Raw genomic sequence first — 16,060 nt, 5'->3', positions numbered from 1 at the left:
ACGGGCAAGGAGATCGCCTACTTCGTGAAGATCTACCCTAGTGAGGCAAGTCCTTCATGGGCGATGGTCATGGTGGATGTAACGCCCCAGATATACTTTCCATATTTGTATCCAACTCTTGCCGTTTCCGGTGTTAAGTTATATTTATTTTTCGGGTTCGGGTCTTTGCCTCCGTGTGTTGTTTTCGTTTTTCGTGCATCGCATATCATGTCATCTCGTGCATTGCATTTGCATACATGTTCATCTCATGCATCCGAGCATTTTCCCCGTTGTCCGTTTGGCATTCCGGCGCTTCGTTCTCCTCCGGTGGCCATTTCTAGCTTTCTTTCGTGTGTGGGGATTAAACATTTCCGGATTGGACCGAGACTTGTCATGCGGCCTTGGTTTACTACCGGTAGACCGCATGTCAAGTTTCGGGTCATTTGGACTTCGTTTGATACTCCAACGGTTAACCGAGGGACCGAAAAGGCCTCGTGTGTGTTGCAGCCCAACACCCCCCAAATTTGTCCCAAAACCCACCAAACTCTGCTCCATGACCTAGAGCGTTCAATCACGATCGCGTGGGCGAAAACCGCACCTCATTTGGACTCTCCTAACTCCACTTCTGCCTATTTAAACACCCCCCATTCCAAATCTCAGATTCTCCCCGTCCTCCTAAAAAAAAGAGATCGACCCCGCCACCGACGGACGTGTCCGGATCGGACCGGACACCGTCCGCCCCGCCGCCGCCAGCCAATCGGCCGCCGCCACCTGTCCCTGGGGCGGGACCAGTTCGCCGCCGCCACCGACGCGGGCCCGAGGACCAGCGCCGGCCCCCCTCCTCCGCCCGGGCCAGAGGCGCCCGTGGCCGAGCTCCGCCGCCGCCGCCCTTCTTCTCCTCCTCCGGCGGGCCGTCGCCGACCGCCATCGTCGCCGGCGCCCCGAGCCGCGGCCCCGCCGTCCGCCGCCGCGCCCGCCGCCGCCTCCTCACCGCGCCCGCCGCCGCCTCCTCACCGCGCCCTCCGCCGCCTCCTCGCCGGCGCCGCCCCCCCCCCCCCCCGGCGACCTCCTCCCCGCTCCGGCCGCCTCCGGCCTCGTCGCCGGCGAGCGACCTCGCCGGATCCAGCCTCGGGAGGCGCCCCGATCCAGATCCGCGGGTGCTACAGTAAACCCTAACCTCGTTTTTTTTGTCTAAGTCCTGAAACTCTTGATCAAAGTTGACCTGTTCGAGGACCCGTATCTTTGCATCCGTAGCTCCGTTTTGGGCGTATAATATATCAAAATCTTCGTCTCGACATGTACATCATTTCATTCCATTGCATCATTAGCATTTGAGGTCATCTTGATGCCAAAAATGCTGTTAGAAGGAGGCTTCGTGAGTTAAATTGCAGATCCGTTAGTTCATCATGCACTTTTGTCATTTTTGCCATGTTTAATCCGTGCATGATATGCCTGTGCCCCTTTGGGATGAATTGTTAAGCATTTTGTCTTCTTTCCGGAGGTGCCACCCATGCATTTTTAGGATGTGTGTGTTGTCTTGTGCAAACTTGCGAAGAGAGGTACCTGAGATTGCTGATTTCAGGGACTTAGTGATTTTCACTAAGTCTGGGATATTTTAGTTCGTGATGCTATATGTCCAGCTTGTTTCCTAGTGATCCGTGCCTCTTTTGAGGATGATCAGTAAGGGAGTTTTGATATTTATGTTATGCTCTATCCATCCATGTCTTTTTTTGCATATGTGGAGTGCTCTAGGTTGACTCAATCGAGCTCAACTTTTGCTTCGTTGTTAATCTGGGCAGATCGTCAACTTGTTTGCGATTTTGCCGATGCTACCGTTAGTGTTCCATGCATGCTATGCCTTTGTTCTTGCCATGTGTAGCTAGAATATTGTGTATTCTTTCTGGATATATGCTTGCCTTGCCATGACTTGCACCGTAGTGAGTGCATCGAGCTCGTTTACATGCCTTCGTGAGCTATTATTTCAGCATGTCTCAGTTTTCACTAAGTCTGAAAACTGATTGTGTTCGAGCTATGTTCGTGAGCTCGGTAGAGCATTTTGTGAACCCTTTTGGCCCCAGGTCACTTTGGGTGTTTTGTTAAGCTTGTTGGGTAGCTCCATGCCATGTTCTCACTTGTCATGTTCAGGTCATGTATCATGTTGTTTTGCTGCTCCGAAGAGGGCTTCGTGATCTGAAATTTCAGGCTAGTGTGAATTTCACTAAGTCTGGAATCTGTTTTGCATATTCATTTTTGCCATGCTTGTTTGAACCCCTTAATGGATGAATTTGCCTATGGCTCAGTGCTAGTGATTTGTTAAGCATCTTGTGTAAATCACTGCCATGTATTTTGTTTTCATGTTTGGTGGCTGTAGCATGTTTATTTCGTTGCATTTAGATGCCTACTTGCTGTAAATCGCAGACCGGTGTCATATCTCAAAACGCTTGCCATTTCCAAACCGTAACTCCGATTCCAATGATCTTTATATCATTTTCAAGCGATTTCATCCCCTCTATCCAGTGGCACACTTGGTTTTCCAAGTTGAGGCCAGGTTCATGCATTTCCTGTCATATCTTGCATTTTGCATCCCGCATCGCATCCCGCATAGCATGTCATCATTTCATCACATTGCTTGGTCTTGCACGTGGTTGATTGTATCCTTGTTGCTTGTTTGTCTTGTTTGGGTAGAGCCGGGAGACGAGTTCGCTACCGAGGAGCCCGTTGAGTTTGCTTGTGAGGATCCAGTCAACTCTGACAACTGTGCAGGCAAGATGATCATACCCTCGAAATCACTACTATCTTTGCTATGCTAGTTTGCTCGCTCTTTTGCTTTGCCACTGCTACGATGCCTACCACTTGCTTGTCAGCCTCCCAATTGCATGATTGAACCTCTAACCTACCATTGTCCTAGCAAACCGTTGAGTGGCTATGTTACCGCTTTGCTCAGCCCCTCTTATAGCGTTACTAGTTGCAGGTGAAGATTGGAGCCGTTCCTATTGGAACATCTTTTATTTGCTTGTTGGGATATCACTATATTGCTATGTTATCTTAATGCATCTATATACTTGGTAAAGGGTGGAAGGCTCGGCCTCTCGCCTAGTGTTTTGTTCCACTCTTGCCGCCCTAGTTTCCGTCATATCGGTGTTATGTTCCCGGATTTTGCGTTCCTTACGCGGTTGGGTTATAATGGGAACCCCTTGATATTTCGCCTTGATTAAAGCTTTTCCAGCAATGCCCAACCTTGGTTTTACCATTTGCCACCTAGTCCTTTTCTTTCCCTTGGGTTCTGCAGACTCAAGGGTCATCTTATTTTAACCCCCCCCCCCCCCGGGCCAGTGCTCCTCTGAGTGTTGGTCCGAACTGGGCAGCCTGCGGGGCCACCTCAGGGAAACTTGAGGGTTGGTTTTACTCGTAGCTTGACCTATCTGAGTGTGCCCTGAGAAAGAGATATGTGCAGCTCCTATCGGGATTTGTCGGCACATTCGGGCGGTGTTGCTGGTCTTGTTTTAACCTGTCGAAGTGTCTTGAGTTACCGAGATACCGAGTCTGATCGGAACGTCTTGGGAGGAGGTCTATTCCTTCGTTGACCGTGAGAGCTTGTCATGGGCTAAGTTGGGACTCCCCTGCAGGGATTGAACTTTCGAAAACCGTGCCTGCGGTTATGGGCAGATGGGAATTTGTTAATGTCCGGTTGTAGATAACTTAAACCTTAATTAATTAAAATGAATCAACTGCGTGTGTTGCCGTGATGGCCTCTTCTCGGCGGAGTCCGGGAAGTGGACACGGTGTTGGAGTTATGCTTGCGCAGGTTGTTCCTCTAGTTTCTCGCTCGCGCCTTGCCTCCTCTTCTCGCCCTCTTTTGCGGATAAGTTAGCCACCACATATGCTAGTCGCTTGCTGCAGCTCCACATATACTTGATTATCCTTCCTATAAGCTTAAATAGTTTTGATCGCGAGGGTGCGAGATTGCTGAGTCTCTGTGGCTCACAGATACTATAATTTCAGATGCAGGTCCAGGTGACGAGTACGAGCTCAAGTGGGAGTTCGACGAAGACTCTCAGCGTTATTATGTTTCCTTTCCCGACGATCAGTAGTGGTGCCTAGTTGGGGTTATCGATTCAGGGCCTTGTCGCATGTTGGGTTCTTTTCTGTTTTGGCGCAGTAGTCGGGCCATGAGTGTTTGCTTGATGGATGTTATTTATGTACTTTGATGTGACGTGGCGAGTGTAAGCCAACTATGTACCTCCCCTTTATATTATTTATGTACATGGGATGTGTGATGATTTCCTGACTTGCGACATTGCTTTCAATGCGGTTATGCCTCTAAGTCGTGCCTCGACACATGGGAGATATAGCCGCATCGAGGGCGTAACAGTGGAATAGACAAGGTTGCTTCTTCGTGGACCCTTCGTGGGTGGAGCCCTCCGTGGACTCGTGTAACCGTTACCCTTCATGGGTTGAAGTCTTCACCAATGTACGATAGCACCACCTATCGGAACCACGCCAAAAATCTCCGTGTCTACATTGTGTTTGCTCCCTCCAAACTCCTCCATTTACCTTCATGTGCAACGTTTTACATTCCGCTGCTATACTCTTAGATTTGCATGTGTAGGTTGATTGCTTGACTAGTGCTAAGTTGCTAAAATCTGCCAAGATTTAAAATTGGGAAAAGGCTAGATTTTTATTTGGTCAAGTAGTCTAATCACCCCCCCCCTCTAGACATACTTCCGATCCTACATGCGCTCGTTCGCTTCGGATGTGCAGGAACTCCGGGTTCATGAACAAGCACGAGCACGGGTCCTCCCGGCTTGCTGCCACACCTTCCACCCGGGCCAGACTGCATCAACCCGTCGTTGTGTTGCCAACCAACATGTGGTTGGATGTTTAATGGGACTGTAGTATCTCCAGCCCATCAGGGTTCAAATTCTGGTGCTCGCATTTATTTCAGAATTTTCGGCAATGCGCATTCAGTAAGAGGAAACGTTCCCGTCGACGACGAGGTGCCTACGGTGACTTCATAAATTTCAAGATGAAATGCCAGCTCGGTTTTTCGAAGGTGCTCATAGGGATAGGGTGTGCGTGTGTGCGTTTATAGAGGTGAGTGTATGCGTGTGTATATGAGCGATTGCGTCTGTACTGTGTTTAAGAAAAACCCGTCGCTGTATCTGGCTGATCTCATCGAGTACCCCTGCTCTCCCCGCCGGCGGCAAGGGAAATGTGCAGGGTCGTCGCGGCTCACAAGGTGCTCGACAAAATGCCTGCCACGGAGAGAGAAGAAGAAGATATGACGTGGCATTGGAGCTGACTTTGACCGCCATTTGGCAAGGCAAAGTGAGATTCAAAACTGGGGATACATCAGCCCTATGTCTTGTTTTGGACGGCCCATGTCCTGTTTGAAAACATGAGGGAAATGTAGCACAACATTTTTTTTGAAGGACCAAATATATATGCTTTGCATAAACTTTAGAGAAACAAAATAAAATTCTTCAATTGAACCGTAAAGTCTACATTATCTCTGATGTAATCTTTTTTGCAAACCCTCCATAAAAAATCAATTTAAAATAATCTAATTAGGATACACATAAGTAATGCTATTAAAGGCGAACAAAGCTGGACGCGATCTTGACATCTTCAAAATGTAACTCATGGCCTAACCACCTTTTACTCTTAAGGCTGGAAATCAAGATACAACACACTGATGGCAATCATACACATGGCCTCACATGTGCAACTACCCCGTCTTTCACTTTATTGCTTACTAAATCTGTCCCACACTTATGTATTAGCATCGATCTATTACATCTTTTTAATCAATGACTACGATTAGAAAAAATATCATAGTTGTTCCACATTGTTGCACACATACATCCTTGACCTTACAATAAAATATCATCACTTTATTTAAAACATACTAACAAAATCAAATTACTAGTACTACTTTTGCGCAAAAAAAATTACTACTACGACTTATCATCTTCATGTAATGATAGGAGAGTCTGAACAACAGATTCCATGGTCGACCTCTTTCTTGTATCTTCCTCCAAACAAGAAACGACCAATTTTATTAACGTTCTAGCCTGCACATAGCTGAATTGCCCACCCAATTTGCAGTCCACAAATTCATCGATCCAAGATTCATCACTTCCTTCCAGTTTATCTGCAAGCATTGTCACAAGCTTCCTGAGCACCATGTGCACCTCTGCATCTGAACCGACGGTCAACTCCGATACTCTGCTTCCAGATAAAAGCTCAAGAAGCATGACCCCGTAGCTATACACGTCGACTTTCGACGTGATAGGGCGGCCGGAGATCCACTCAGGAGCAATGTAGCCTGTGGTTCCTCGGACATGAGATGTGTTCTGGTTGGACACACCTCGGTTTAGTAACTTTGCCAACCCAAAGTCGGTGATCTTAGGCTCAAAGTTTTGGTCCAAGAGTATATTCTCGGGTTTCACATCACAGTGAATGACCCATTCTAGGCACTCATGATGAAGGTAGGCTAACCCTTTCGCAACACCTAATGCAATATTGAACCGTTGCTTCCAGTCCAACAAGATGTTGTCACTGAACAAAATGCTAGCCAGTGAGCCATTCTGGACATATTCACAAACCAACAGCCGGTGAGATCCTTCCGAACAAAACCCCCATATTCTCACTAGATTCATGTGGTTAATCCTAGCAATCACACTCAGCTCAGCTTGGAACTCTTCTTTGCCCCGACTTACATGCTTCAGCTTCTTCAGAGCAACTGGTCTTTCATCTTCTAAGACACCTTTGTACACCAGGCCCGAGCTTCCCCTTCCCAGCTCAACTTTGAAATTCATTGTTGCCTTCACAAGTTCTCTGTAACTGTATCTTCTGAAATGACTGGTCATCACCTTGTATCCTTCCTCGGTCGCCCATACTTCTGATGGCCTAAGCTCTCTTCTCAAAACAAAGAACCATGTGAATGCTATGAAGGAAACCTCAACGACAAAAAATGCAACTATGAAACCGTAGAAGTAGAGCCACTTTGGTTCTTCCACATCGGTGTTATGCGCTTCTAGAATTGGTGGTATGCTCATTTGATTGCAGTCAAGATGAGGTGGTGCAGGATCAAACACATCGGAGCGAGGGAAAATTGTGTTCGAAACATTTACCCTGGCAGGAAGCTTGAGATATATTGTCCGCGCATCATTTGTTGGGTAGGTCCGTCCACTGAAAAGACTAGCTTTTGGATAGCATGAGGATGTATCTTCCTGGTACTGAAAGCCTTTGCAGGTGCAGTCATTCATGCAGATATTCCTACAATAATAAAAGGAAACCGAGAGCAAATGTTTCTGATCAGAGCCCCAAAAATCTGTATGCTTGAGTTTCACAAACTTCATAGGTTCCTGATGATCACATGTTATGTTGACAATAGCGCTGCAGCCTTCAGTCCAATTACCCGGGTTGCTCATCACATAGCCTGGTGCACACGAACATGTAGGTTTAGGTGAGTAGTGACAGATTCCATTAGGACCGCATAAGCCGTGGACGTTGCAAGGTTGAGACATTGCTGCCATTGAAACTGACCATGACCCATCTAAGTCATTCAAGCTATATAACCGGAGATTACCATCAGGATCTAGAGTTAGCCTTCTCTTAATCCCTGGTCCTGCATCACAGGCCACCAGTGGCTGGCCATCAGCAAAATCACTCGACCCAAAACTCCCATTACTGTCCAAAATCCCCAGTCTAGTATTGTTATACTGGTTTCTATTATCCTCATAGAGAGTCTGGTCAGGGTCTGGCCAGTATATATCCGAAACTTCAGGAATGTCATATATAAGTGACAGTACCGAAAGATCGCTGAAACGGAATATGTAGTTACCAGAATCATGTGACCGGGTTGTAGGCACTAACTTTGTAGAAGCAGTGAAGTGTTGCGTCGGCAGTATAGTGTCCGTGGGTGAATCAAAACTCTGCCATATTGTCTTACCATTGGTAGCCTTCAAGATAAAATTCCCAGTATTCAACAGCTGAGCATGCTGAACATTTGTGAAGTTGCCACCAGCTTGCCACACAATTGTGCCATCATAATCTATCAGGAACATATTGCCATCTCTCTGCAAGGTCAGGACTGACCTTTTGACATGGACAGGGCGGTCGCGATTTGCACTCCACACGACAGTTTTGTCTGCCGCCTTGGAGTACCATATCGAAAATGTGAAGGCGTTGGTGTAGATGCTGTAGAAGCCGCAGGAGAAGGTGCCATCCGGTGATTGCAGCACGTCGGTTTGGAAGGCTTCGACGGCTAGAGAGGATCCCAACGACAGAGCGTCATGTGCCATAGCTCTTGAAAATAAGAGCAGAGCTATGGAAGTGGTGGCAAGCAGAAGTGAAAGAGTAGGAGCCATGGTTGCAGAGATGGTTTCAGCTATGGCAGCACAAGTACTACTTGTATACCATAAATTTCTAGGTGAGTGCATACAGAGTGCTTCAGTGTCACCCATGTCAACAGACAAGAGCTTTTCAATGCAAGTAGACCAAGTTCGACTTTTGCGGCCGCCAAGCTTGATGAAAAGTCCTCAAGGAGAATGACACATCTTGGACAGATGAATGAAGACAATGTACCAGGCTTATAACTCTCAATCAGGGTGGGGTCTCCCTTATCCATGTACAGCTAAGCTGATGTGCTTTGTATTGATATTTTTGTACTTAACACTCAAAGGAATTGACCCGGCTTCAGGAGTGAGAATCAGGTCAAAACAGTCTATTTCATAACTGTGATGTTAACTTGCTTTTTTTGTGAATAAATGTGAACTTGCTAATACGTGGAATAATACAAGCGACATCCGCTGCAAATATGGAGAAAGTTGAAAAATACTGCGTTGGGTACCAAGATGCCCATTTGCTTCTACTTTGTAACGTGTCTTGTCCAAATGACAAGAATTTAAGCTTTTCTTCTCTAGTCTGATCAGCTTTGGTCCTAAGATCCTCCTACCAGTACAAATGCCATTGTTTCATCCTTTTCAGGAGGTATAACTATGAAGGCACACCGTTTTGAGATCTCAAGACATTCAAGGTCCGACAGATCCTAGTAAATGGTTACTACAGTGTTAGGCATATCCAGTGGATCCGGGTACAGAGTTACTAGGATGTCCTGAAAACTCCCCATTTTTGTGTTCTTTACCGTTTTCGTCGGTTATAGTACACCGTTTTGGGTCTCGGAACAATCCTTGTTTTCACGTATTCTCGCCATTTTTGTGGGCAATGGCACACCCTTTTTGGTACCCTGCACCGATAAACATGCAAGCATAGAAAATGGGAGATGCAGTCATATCAGATCATTGTTTTATTATTAATCCGGAAGAAAAGACTCAGAAAAAAAATTCATGTCAGTAAAAAGGCAAGATGAGACGAGCAGTAGCATAAAAATTCTAAACCATTTTTCCAAATACCCCCTCCGTCCCACAATATAAGACGTTTTTGCAAGTTAAACATCTTTTATATTAAGGGACGGAGGGAGTACATTGCAACAGAATATCAGTGAAAATATGCAACAGAGACAGTCAAATATGACACGAGACCATTAGCACCCAATATTGATACAATGATACTCACAGCTCATCGACGGTCTTACAAATATTTAGGCTCGAGTTAAACAATAACAAAGGGTCCATAGCTCAGTGGTAGAGCAATTGACTGCAGATCAATAGGTCACCGGTTCGAACCCGGTTGGGCCCTATTGTTTTTTTCTTTATATTTTTATTTTCTTTTTCAACTACTGTCTTGTCCTTCCACACTTTCTTCGCAAGTATTACTTCTTTTTTTTACCATATATCTAGCTTTATTCCTTTTCATTCATTATGTATTTTTGTGCATGTCAATTCTTTCACAGGATTGTTATGCTTACATTAGAATTTAGATGGTTACCACTGTTTGAATAGTTATCAATTACTTCAAAATTAAGGCGATTATGTATTATACTCTGTGGAGCATGATAGACTGATATATGTACTTTTAGACATGTAGGAAGAACATTTCTCCAATTAGGCCCCTTCAAAAGAATCTAAGAATAGGCAAACCCAAAAATAGCTTGTTACATAAAAGCTTGGCACATGGAACTGATATGAGCATGTGTAAGTTCATAACTAGCGTTCTAATCCATTATATCCATATACAAACTGATGTTCAATTTCCATTCATAATACAGAGTGAACCAAATAATATTTAAACACAAGGATATGTGTGCATGCACCGTCCATCTTATTGCTTGTGTAATTATATGTTTATTAGGGTCAAATGCAACAATATCAATGGGTCCATAGCTCAGTGGTAGAGCAATTGATTGCAGATCAATAGGTCACCGGTTTGAACCCGGTTGGGCCCTCTATGTTTTTTCCTTTTTTTTTAATTTCTATATACTGTCTTGCCCCTCCACACTTTCTTCTCAAGTGTTTTACTCCTTCTTTGCCATATACTTAATTCCTTCTGATCCGTTATGCATGTTTGCCATGTCGATTCTTCCTTGAGAGAATTGTTATGGTTACATACATTAGATGGTTACCACTATTGCTATTTGAATAGTTCTCAAATACTTCAAAATTAAGGCAATTATGTATATTATGTGCAGCATGATAGACTAATATTACGTATTTTTAGACATGTAGGAAGACCATTTATCCAATGAAGCCCCTTCAATCTAAAAATAGTTTTCATAACCCAGGAACTGGCAATCCATGAGCACAGCCGTAAAGTACGTGCACCTAATTTGCGATGGCACTACGGTTGATATGCATATGTGTAAGTTCCTAACTACCGTTCCAATGCCGTTCTTTCATCCTCTACAAGTTAGACGTGATCTTGCTCGCGCCCTTGTCAGGGAGTTCCTCCGGCGGCTCCCCTTCGTTAATGACCTCGGTCGTCAGTGGTGAGGGGGGTCACCGGACCCACGTGTGTGGATAGTTTTAGGCCAAAGTAGCTTAGTTTCAAGGTTGTTCATCGTCTTGGCTTCAGCGTCGGGGAATAAAGTTTCTTCAGATCCTACTCCGAGAAGGCGATCGGGCCTATGGTTGGGGTTGGATTTGGAATCCAGTTTGTTCAAGTAAGGATGGTACGACGGTGGCATCCTCGCGGTGAACCTATGTCCTCGGGCTTCGCCATTGTGACGGCGTTTTCTCCAGCGTCGGCGCGGAGCTTGGGAGGTAGTCCAAGGACGGATGCAGATTGTGGTCTGCATCGACGGCATCTGGAAGATGGTGGGTCGTATGCTAGCTTTGTGGTACGTGGATGATAGGTATGATTTCCTCCTCCGACGTCTTAGTCATGTGGGGGTGCCAGATCTGGAGTTCGATGGCGTGTCCAGGTGTTGCCTCAATCTGATTTATTCAACGGTAATGGTTTCGCCTTTGGCGAGCCACCTTGGAGGTCTGTAAAGCTGCATATCAATGATGGAGCCACGTCGAGCTCAGGGTGTGGAGGTGATCCGTCAATTTTTTGTTTGATGGCTGTTGTGGTGGTGCCAGAGACAGGTGTCGGGCGTTGGTGCCAAGGTCAAAGATTTCTTCGGTCTTGTTTGTAATTTTACTCCATGGCTAGTGTTTCTTTGTTCAAAGGCTAGTGTTTCTTTGTTCAAAGGCTAGCGTTCTATTATTTTCAGCTTTGGCAGGTCAGTACGTACGTGGCTTGTACTATGGTCCTTATGATATAAATAAGACACGTACTACCAAGCAAAAATAAACACTAGCATTCTAATCCATATCTAAATCTCTAAGGATGCAAGCTAATATTCAATTTGCATTAACAATACATAGTGAACCAATTAATATTCAAACACAAGGATACTAACCCATAGCCAATCTTATTGTTTGTGTAAATATATATATACTAGGGTAAAATGAAATAATACTAATGGGTCCATATCTCTGTGGTAGAGCAATTGACTGCAGATCAATAGGTCACCGGTTCAAACCCGGTTGGGCCCTTGTTCTATTCTATTTTTTATTTCCTTTTTCAACTACTGTCTTGGCCTTCTCCACTTTCTTCGCAAGTAATGTTCTAAGTGTGTGTTGATTCTTCTTTCTAAGAACCGTTGTGCTTACACTAGATGGTTACTGCTATTCGACCAGTTCTCAAGTACTCCAAAATTGAGCTTATTATTGTGTGGAGCATGGAAGAGCAATCTACGCATTGTTAGACATGTAGCAAGGAACATTTCACAAATCAGGGCCCTTTAAAAAGAATCTAAGAATGGTCTACACAACCCAAAAGTGGTATGGTAGTATGAGCAAGCTGAACTTGATGTAACATACACCAGTTCCCTGTTTTGAGTTCATAAAATCCCAAGATGCCCCCACATGTGATATCTTCACTTCTTTATAGACCAAAATATTGATGGAACTGTGAAATAGGAAGACAAGAAGCTATTCTATGTTGTTACAAGAGCAGATTGTTGCCCTGATATTGCTTGAGCAGCTAAATCTCAATAAGCAATCCAGTATACCAGATGCTCTTATATTTCTTTATAGAAGGAGTACTAACTAATTAATCAAATTTTTGTAAGCTATACATCATCTCGTGTAAAGAGGCATATGGCGTGAAACAATATTGGTATACAAGCTCGCCTTTGATTCACAACTGAAACAGGTGAACCCAAGTAAGTTGTGTGCTAATACTTAATTTCAGAGGAACTGTGCAGAAGCAATAAGATGGAACAAATGAAACCATATGGTGTGAAACAATATTGGTATACAAGCTCGCCTTTGATTCACAACTGAAACAGGTGAACCCAACTAAGTTGTGTGCTAATAGTTAATTTCAGAGGGACTGTGCAGAATCAATAAGATGGAACAGATGAAACCACTTACCCGGAATGGGCAGAGAGGGGCACGCTAGCTTTCATCCAAGCATCACTGTCAGACGACACAAAAACCGGCACCTCACATTGTTGGTCAGTGCCCTGCCGATAAAACCCTGGAGATCAGTAAGAACAGCTATCGCTTTTACCCCTACAAGGTGTAAATAATGAGTCAAGGGGCATACACGAACAAGGTGTCAAAATTGATGGCCGGGAAGCGGGCTTCGCCACGTCGCGGTGGGGAACAGGCAGAAGAGCACGGGGGGTCAGCTTCCTGGCCGAAGAGCACAATGCCCGCGCCCTGGGAGCCCAGGAGGCGGAGCCCAAGCGCGGCCCGGACACCGGCGTAGTGGTCCTCGAGCAGCGTGGGGAGGCGGAGGAGGAGGCGGGCGAGGCAGGGGAGCACGTCCGCGAACCATGAGCACAGCTTGAAGTATGTGTACCTAATTTATGATGGCGCATACAACTGATATGAGTATGTGTAAGTTCCTAACTAGCATTCTAATGCGCATCTAAATCTGTAAGGATACAAAATGATATTCAATTTGCATTCATCATACAGAGTGAACCAATTAATATTTAAACACAAGGATAGAGTGACCGTCTAATTGCTTCTCTAATTATATATCTACAAGGGTCAACTTAAATAATATTAATGGGTCCATAGCTCAGTGGTAGAGCAATTGACTGCAGATCAATAGGTCACCGGTTCGAACCCGGTTGGGCCCTTTTCTTCTTCTATTTTTATTTCCATTTTTAACTACTGTCTTGCCTTGTGTCCACTTTCTTTGCAAGTATTTACTTCCATGTTCTAAGTTTTAACCATATCTAGCTTTATTCCCTTTTCATATGTTATGCATTTTGGAGAACTGGTCAAATAGCGGTAACCATCTAGTGTTAGCAAAACGGTTCTCAGAAAGAAGAATCGACATGCCCAAAATTGAGCTCATTATGTTGTGGAGCATGGTAGACCAACCTATGCTTAGGCTCATACTAGAGAACATTTCACGAATCAGGGCCCTTTAAAAGAATCCAAGAATGGTCTACACAACCCAAAAGTAGTATATTACATGAAAGCAGTTCATGGGCTCACCTTGAAGTGCATTTTTACCTAATTTATGATAGCTCATGCAACTGGTATGAGTATGGACCCAAAGCATGCCTGCCAGGGGATGCAAATTTGAAAACAAATGAATATTCTAAATAGGCCTTCGTAAAAGATACAACACTGAATTGAAACAGTTTTGACAAATTTGCTCGGCAATCCTCAGATGCCAATCTAGAAACTACCCCCATCTCTTTGAATACATCTTCACCCTTACAACGTGTTTGGCAGTTTGAGGGAAAAGGCATGGGAATTTTTAAGTGGGAGTTAGCTGAACGATTAGGCATGAAAAGTAGACTGTTAATCCCAATCCCACGTTTGGTTTGGAGGTGGGAGTTAGTCGTGGGAATCTTGTTTCCGTAGCTTGCGGAGTGGGAGCAACAAACATGGCGATCGGCTTTCTCTCACTCATTTCCCATTCCCTCATCCAATTACTAGGCCCCGCGTGGGAAGAGATATGTGGGAGTTTGACCGGCAACTCCCTTTCCCCGTCCATCATCAATTCCCATGTCCTCCAATCAAACAAGGGAATTTAAACACTACGCCCTACTAATTCCCATTCCCTAATACTACTTTCCCCGAAACAAACAGGCTGTTATGGTTTAGCTGTTGATATTTTCTTGACACTTTTCTACCATAGGCATGGTACTATGAGCAAGTTGAACTTGATGTAAGTGTAACATACAGCAGTTGCCTGTTTTGAGCATAAATCCGAAGATGCCCCTGGGGATGCCTAGGGCAATGGGAGGGATCACCTAAAAAGGGGTGATATCTTAATATTAATGGAAATGTGAAATATGAAGATAAGTACCTAGCTGTTCTACGTTGTTACAAGACCAGATTGTCGTCCTGATATTGCTTGAGCAGCTAAATCTCAATAAGCAATCCAGTATGTATGCTACCCGGAGGTATCACATTCTAGGATGGATGCGACCAGATTACTAACTAATTAATCAACTTTCTGTAAGCTATATCGTCTCATGTAAAGAGGCATATGGTCTGAAACAATGTTGGTATACAAGCCAACCTTTGATTCACAACTGAAACAGGTGAACCCATCTAAGTTGTGTGCTAGTTAATTTCAGAGGAACTGTGCAGAAGCAATAAGATGGAACAGATGAAGCCACTTACCCGGAATGGGCAGAGAAGGGTGCGCTAGCTTTCATCCAAGCATCACTGTCAGACGACACAAAACCGGCACCTCACATTGTTGGTAAGTGCCCTGGAGATCAGTAAGAACAGCTAATCGCTTTTACTCCTGCAAAGTGTAAATAATGAGCCAAGCGGCATACGAGAGCAAGGCGTCGAAATTGATGGCCGGGAGGCGGGCCTTGTCACGGCTGGCGGCGGGGAACAAGCAGAAGAGTACGGTGGCGAGCTCCTGGCCGAAGAGCACGACGCCCGCGCCCTGGGAGCCCAGGAGGCGGAGCCCGAGCGTGGCCCGGGCGCCGGCGTAGTGGTCCTCGAGCAGCTTCGGGAGGCGGAGGAGGAGGCGGGGGAGCACGTCGGCGAACCAGTCCCGCGTGTGGGCCCGCAAGAGGAGGTCGTCGAAGAAGGGGAGCGCCGGGAGCGCGGTGCTAAGGCAGGATCGTGAGCGCGAATCCCTCGGCGGCGCGCGCGGGGAGCGCCGGGAGGGCGAGGGCCTGCCGGAGGTCGTGGAGCGCGCCGGACGCGACCCGGCTGACGTCGGGGCCGGGGGACAGCGCCCTCATCTGCTCCTGCGCTGCCGCCGGCCAGAAGAGCGCCCCGCCGCGCGGCACCACCGGGATCGATCGCAGGTCGCCGCGCGCCTCCATCATCTCCATGGCTGCTGCTCTCTCAACTGCTTTCCCTTCTCTCTCTCTCTCGCTCTTCTTCCTTTTTTTTTAGGGATGACACAACCGCTTCCTTTTTCTTTTTTGAGAATACACAACCGCTTCGTAGCTTCGCATGCTTGATCGTTGGGCCTTAATTTTTTTCAAGGGGTCGTTGGGCCTTAATGTGATTTATTTTGTTGGGCCAAGCACGGCCTCGGCTCGGCCAACATGATCAACACGGCCCATCCTCCACACTGGACCAAAGCTTATGCATTTCCAGCCCTTTCCTTCCTTTCTTTTGCTGGGACATGCTCGTGGGCGGTGCTCGTGTTCCCCTCGTGGGTATGGTGCTCGGTGGTGGTG

The 16,060-nt window shown here is 45.9% G+C and overlaps 2 protein-coding genes and 3 non-coding genes across 12 annotated transcripts; 3 read left to right on the top strand and 2 right to left on the bottom strand.

Moving 5' to 3' along the window:
- Positions 1-5,695: 5,695 nt before the first annotated feature.
- Positions 5,696-8,450, bottom strand: LOC125553120 (putative receptor protein kinase ZmPK1). The gene has a single exon (XM_048716902.2). It carries the CDS (start codon positions 8,448-8,450, stop codon positions 5,937-5,939), a length of 2,514 nt encoding a protein of 837 aa, XP_048572859.2. The 3' UTR covers positions 5,696-5,936.
- A 676-nt stretch (positions 8,451-9,126) lies between these two features.
- LOC125553122 (poly(ADP-ribose) glycohydrolase 1) lies at positions 9,127-15,836 on the bottom strand. 8 transcript variants are annotated; one of them, XM_087519159.1, is made up of 5 exons: positions 15,033-15,836; positions 13,890-13,958; positions 12,982-13,239; positions 12,807-12,912; positions 9,127-9,232 (listed from the first exon to the last, which is right to left on the bottom strand). In XM_087519159.1, exons 2-5 carry the CDS (start codon positions 13,954-13,956, stop codon positions 9,127-9,129), a joined length of 537 nt encoding a protein of 178 aa, XP_087375285.1. In that variant the 5' UTR covers positions 13,957-13,958; positions 15,033-15,836. The 8 variants fall into 8 exon arrangements, 7 of the variants coding, with proteins under 7 accessions (XP_087375285.1, XP_087375284.1, XP_048572861.1 ...); XM_087519158.1 differs by lacking the exon at positions 9,127-9,232 and adding an exon at positions 12,303-12,712 and having other exon boundaries at positions 15,033-15,835; XM_048716904.2 differs by lacking the exon at positions 9,127-9,232 and adding an exon at positions 12,303-12,576 and having other exon boundaries at positions 15,033-15,834.
- On the top strand, positions 9,613-9,684 carry TRNAC-GCA (transfer RNA cysteine (anticodon GCA)). The gene has a single exon. It is a non-coding gene; the product is annotated as a tRNA-Cys (tRNA).
- On the top strand, positions 10,259-10,330 carry TRNAC-GCA (transfer RNA cysteine (anticodon GCA)). The gene has a single exon. It is a non-coding gene; the product is annotated as a tRNA-Cys (tRNA).
- TRNAC-GCA (transfer RNA cysteine (anticodon GCA)) lies at positions 13,454-13,525 on the top strand. Its single transcript has one exon. It is a non-coding gene; the product is annotated as a tRNA-Cys (tRNA).
- Positions 15,837-16,060: the final 224 nt, after the last annotated feature.

The sequence above is a fragment of the Triticum urartu genome, chromosome 4A, assembly GCF_056163025.1.
Source record: "Triticum urartu cultivar PI428250 chromosome 4A, HENAU_Tu73, whole genome shotgun sequence".
In the NCBI taxonomy this organism is placed as follows: Eukaryota; Viridiplantae; Streptophyta; class Magnoliopsida; order Poales; family Poaceae; genus Triticum; species Triticum urartu.
This window is presented reverse-complemented; position numbering and strand designations above follow the sequence as displayed.

What these genes read in the sequence shown, in the direction of transcription:
- LOC125553120 (XM_048716902.2), bottom strand. Translation starts at nt 8,450, where the DNA reads ATGGGTGACACTGAAGCACTCTGTATGCACTCACCTAGAAATTTATGG.
- LOC125553122 (XM_087519158.1), bottom strand. Translation starts at nt 13,956, where the DNA reads ATGCTTTGGGTCCATACTCATACCAGTTGCATGAGCTATCATAAATTA. An exon ending in AATTTTGACACCTTGTTCGT is followed by an intron (nt 12,913 to 12,981) that starts GTATGCCCCTTG and finishes ACTGATCTCCAG; the next exon opens with GGTTTTATCGGCAGGGCACT. An exon ending in CCCCTCTCTGCCCATTCCGG is followed by an intron (nt 12,713 to 12,806) that starts GTAAGTGGTTTC and finishes CACCTGTTTCAG; the next exon opens with TTGTGAATCAAAGGCGAGCT.